The 3991-nt window shown below is 42.5% G+C and overlaps 1 protein-coding gene across 1 annotated transcript in view; it reads left to right on the top strand.

The window, feature by feature from the left end:
- Positions 1 to 3765: 3765 nt before the first annotated feature.
- Positions 3766 to 3991, top strand: part of Adamts17 (ADAM metallopeptidase with thrombospondin type 1 motif 17) — a 344255-nt gene continuing 344029 nt past the window's right edge. The window contains 2 exon segments of the mRNA XM_015493124.2: positions 3766 to 3936; positions 3938 to 3991. The exon segment at positions 3938 to 3991 is cut by the window's right edge and continues 313 nt beyond it. Coding sequence (XP_015348610.2) covers positions 3860 to 3936; positions 3938 to 3991 — 131 coding nt within the window. The 5' untranslated portion in view covers positions 3766 to 3859.

Below are 3991 nucleotides of genomic sequence, written 5' to 3'. Positions count from 1 at the left end.
CTCCAGAACTTTGTCATCACTCCAAACTTAAACTCTATATGCACTAAACACAATTTTCCCCCTATACCAGCCTCTGGAAACCAAAGTTCTACTTATGTATTTATAAATTTGACTATTCTGGGTTACTTCTATAAGGGGAATCATACAGTATGTTTTTTTGTGACTGGTGTATTCACTTAGCATAATGTTCTCAAGGCTCTATGTTGTAGTGTGTGTCAGAATTTCCTTCTTTTTAAAGGCTGAATCATGTCCTACTGTATGTGTGTGCCCCATTTTGTTTATCCCCTCATCCACTGATGAACAATTGGTTTGCTTCCACCTTTTTGCAGCTGTGAATAAAGCTGCTCTAAACATGAGTGTGCAAATATCTGTTTGAGTCTCTGTTTTTAATTATTTTAGATACATAGTAAGTGAAGCCTGGTGTGGTGGTGCATGCCTGTATTTCCAGTGACGCAGGAGACTGAGGCAAGAGGATCACATGTTCAAAGCCAGCCTTAGCAACTTAAAGCAAGGCCCTAAGCAACTTAGCAAGACCCTGTCTATAAATAAATAAATAAAATAAAAATCTCTGGGATGTGGCTCAGTGGTTAAGCACACTGAATTCAACCCCCCTGGTACAAAAAAAAAAAAAAGTGGAATTGATGGACTCTTAAGTTTAATTGTTTTTTTCAGGACAGCTATACTGTTTTACACAGCAGATGTATAATTTTACATGCCCATATAATTGTTTCCTTACTCATGTCTTTCCTCACCAGATAAAGCAGAGAGCAGTGGTTATTTTTGCATCTCTCAATCCCCAGCACCTGAAAGAGTGTTTAATTTATAAGAGAAGCTTCTGTAGTAGACTGCGGGGGAAAAAAGGGTGCAATTCACGTGCTATTGACTCCTCATTTGGTATCTCAGTTCATGGCACATAAAAAATAGGCACTAATAAAGGTATTGAAGAAACTAAAGCACGAATGAATTAATCAATGCAGTTACTATTGCTTTTTCCTTGACCTTTGAGGATAAATGCTTTTTATAAGTTAAGCTACTAGGTTAAATATAAACCCCTGGCCACTAGAAGTTTCACTTATTGCTACCACAGAGGTGCTGGATTCCCATAGTGGATTTATAAAGCCCATTTTAATTGAGACCACTTTGAGATATGTCAGACATATATGATATGTCCCACAACATAGGATGACTGGGCTCTTCTCTGGGGATGGTGTGATAACCATCATCAGGAAGTGTCTGTGTCCCTTGCAGGAAGTAGACTTTCTGCAAGGATAAGATCAACTTTTCAAAAACTCAAATTATTACTTTATCAAATGCTTTTCTGATATTTCCCAACTAACTTATCTTGAGAAGTTCATCAGGAAGTTGAATTGCCTAAAACCATACAGTATATGGGTGCTGAAGGACTTCAGTGCATTTTGGCAATGCTAGTCTTCAAAACAGTAGTTGTATTCAGTGTTATGTGCTTTGCAGGGCTGACTTTCTCTTTTGTCCAGGCATTTGAAGACAACTTAAAATTTTGAAAAATAAATCATATTCTCTGCTAGTAAGTCATCATGAACTCCAGCAGAGATTGCTGTTAGGCTCCATGATTTGCAGAAGCATACGGCAAATCATGTCTAAGTTTTGCCTTGGGCCATGTTATATAGCCTTCACTTTATGCAGCATTGGGGAGCAGCTGCACCTCAGGTTATATAGGTGGAATCAACCCTGACTTCTGGCTGGTGAATCTGGAGGACACTTGACCACTTTGCATCATTCTGCAACTTCACTTTTTTAAAAAAATTGATAACTGATTTTGAAGATCTGTCCATGTTGTTACACGTAAGAGGTTTTTACATTTCTTTTAATTGATGCATAGTTTTCTAGTGGCCATTTATCTACTGATAGACATTCAGGCTTTTGCAATTTCTTTCTTTTTTTCTTTTTTTTTGATGGTACTAGAGATTGAACCCAGGACCTGGTGCATGCTGGGCAAGCACTTTACCACTGCACTATATCCCCAGCTCAGGTTTTTATTCTTTGAGGGGCTATGGTGATCACGCTTTGTACATGTGCCAATGTTTCTCTGGGGTGATTAACTAGAATAATTAATACAGTTGTAGTGTGTGAGCATTTTTAGTTTTACTAGTTTGCCCAATTGTTTGTTAAAGTGTCTGTCGATTTATACTTCCACCTGAGGGCAGGAGATTGTCCTCTCCATTACTTGATATATCCAAGCACTTTAGTTTTGGTCAGTCTGGGGATGAAATGTTGTTTTGCATTTGTTTTAATTATCATATCCTTGTGGGTTTGCTTTAGCACTTGAGAATCATCTGATAGAAAACTGACAATGACTTGACAATGACTACTTCAGGCTGACTCCAAAGGCAGAAGTAATAGTCTTGTGAAGTGATGTGGCCCATACTCCATGGCTTTCAATTGCAGATCTTTGAAGTGGCTCTTTTTGCCAAAGCTACACCATGACTTCTTGTGCTGCCAGAAAATGCTGCTGAACTTTCAGATGGCTGAGTCTACTGACCAGAACACAGTCAAGTGAGAGAAACAAAGTTCCAAAATCTGGCCCATAGTAGGACCTGGGCCCATGTTCCAAGGAACTGGAGCTGCCAAGCAGAGGTGGCGGTCACTGGAGCAGTGGGTAGACCTCTAACACCTCTGTGAAAAGCCTCTGTGGAGGGCCACAGCCCACTCTTGGAATTCATTAAACCTGGGAAGCTGGGCAGTGTTCACCTGACTTTCTGATGCTTTCTGATGATATATAACATGGTGATGAAATGTAGACTCTGAGACCTTAAGCAGAGTTTGGTAGGGACTGTCACTTTCGTTTTTTGAGAAAACAGGGAAGAATAGAACAGGAAAAGGAGGGGAAACCTTGACTGGTATAATTTCTTTCCATTAATCTTGCTTTGCTTTATCTATGAGACATTCTTCAAGATGCTCAAGCAATCACCTGCAGACCTGTTATATTCTGATGGGAACATAATTCTTCTGTTGCTGAAAGACTTGTGTTCAAGTCTAGTCTTTGCTACTTTGTTCTTCAGTTTCCTTACCTGTAAAACTTGGCTAATACGTTGTCCTGCTTCTTTTGAAGGGTTCTGGCTGCTAACAATGAACAACACCCTGCAGGAAGTCAGATCAGGAATTCTAGCCTTTGTCCTAACAGAAACTCCCTGAAACTTAAGTGGAGCTCCTTAAGTACTCTATTCCTTAGTTTCCCATTCTGAGAGTGGGTGTGCCCTGGCTTCTGTGAAGATAAAGACTGCAGGAGGTGTGAAAGGTTTGGATAAACACCAATGATACTGCTATCAGGTGCGAACTCAGGTGTGTCTGGGAGCCTTTCCAGTAGCAAACAATCAAAATTGGTTTTATTTTAGATGCAGAGAGAGTATGTTTTTGTAGATGGAACCGGTTGGCCGGGACGATTTCTGGCAAATCTTCCTGGGAAGCTGAGGAGCAGGCTCAGATAGTTGCAAAATGAGGACAAATTCTGAAGACTAGGCCAGTATTCTCCCAGCTCCTGTAGGATCACACCGTCCGGGTTGGCTCGTGCCTGCCACCTGGTGTCGCGTCCGGGCTATTGCCCAGAAACCACGTGTAAGAAGTGCTTACAACCTAACTACGCACTTTGGTTTCGACCCATTCTAACCAATAGAGGGAGAGGAGGCGGGGCAGAGTGAAGTAAATGGCCAATCACCTCCTGGGTTTTGAGGGAAAGGCGGGGCTTTGGATTTACCACGTTGGGTTTGTCCGCAGCGCTAATTACTTTTTCCAAAGGCTGCAGGGCTTCACTCCGGCTGGCGCTGCTGCCTCGCGCGCTCCTGCTCTGCCGCCACGGTCCCGGGGGCTGCTCGTCCCAAGTACCATGTGTGACGGCGCCCTGCTGCCTCCCCTGGTCCTACCCTTGCTGCTGCTGCTGTTTTGGGGTCTGGATCCGGGCACAGGTAGCGCCCCCTTTCATCTCCCCTCCTCTCCACCACCTTCCCTCTGCCCTTCG

Source organism: Marmota marmota, unplaced genomic scaffold, assembly GCF_001458135.2.
Source record: "Marmota marmota marmota unplaced genomic scaffold, marMar, whole genome shotgun sequence".
Classification (NCBI taxonomy): Eukaryota; Metazoa; Chordata; class Mammalia; order Rodentia; family Sciuridae; genus Marmota; species Marmota marmota.
Note: the sequence above shows the minus strand (reverse complement) of the source record. Positions and strands in the feature narration are given on the sequence as shown.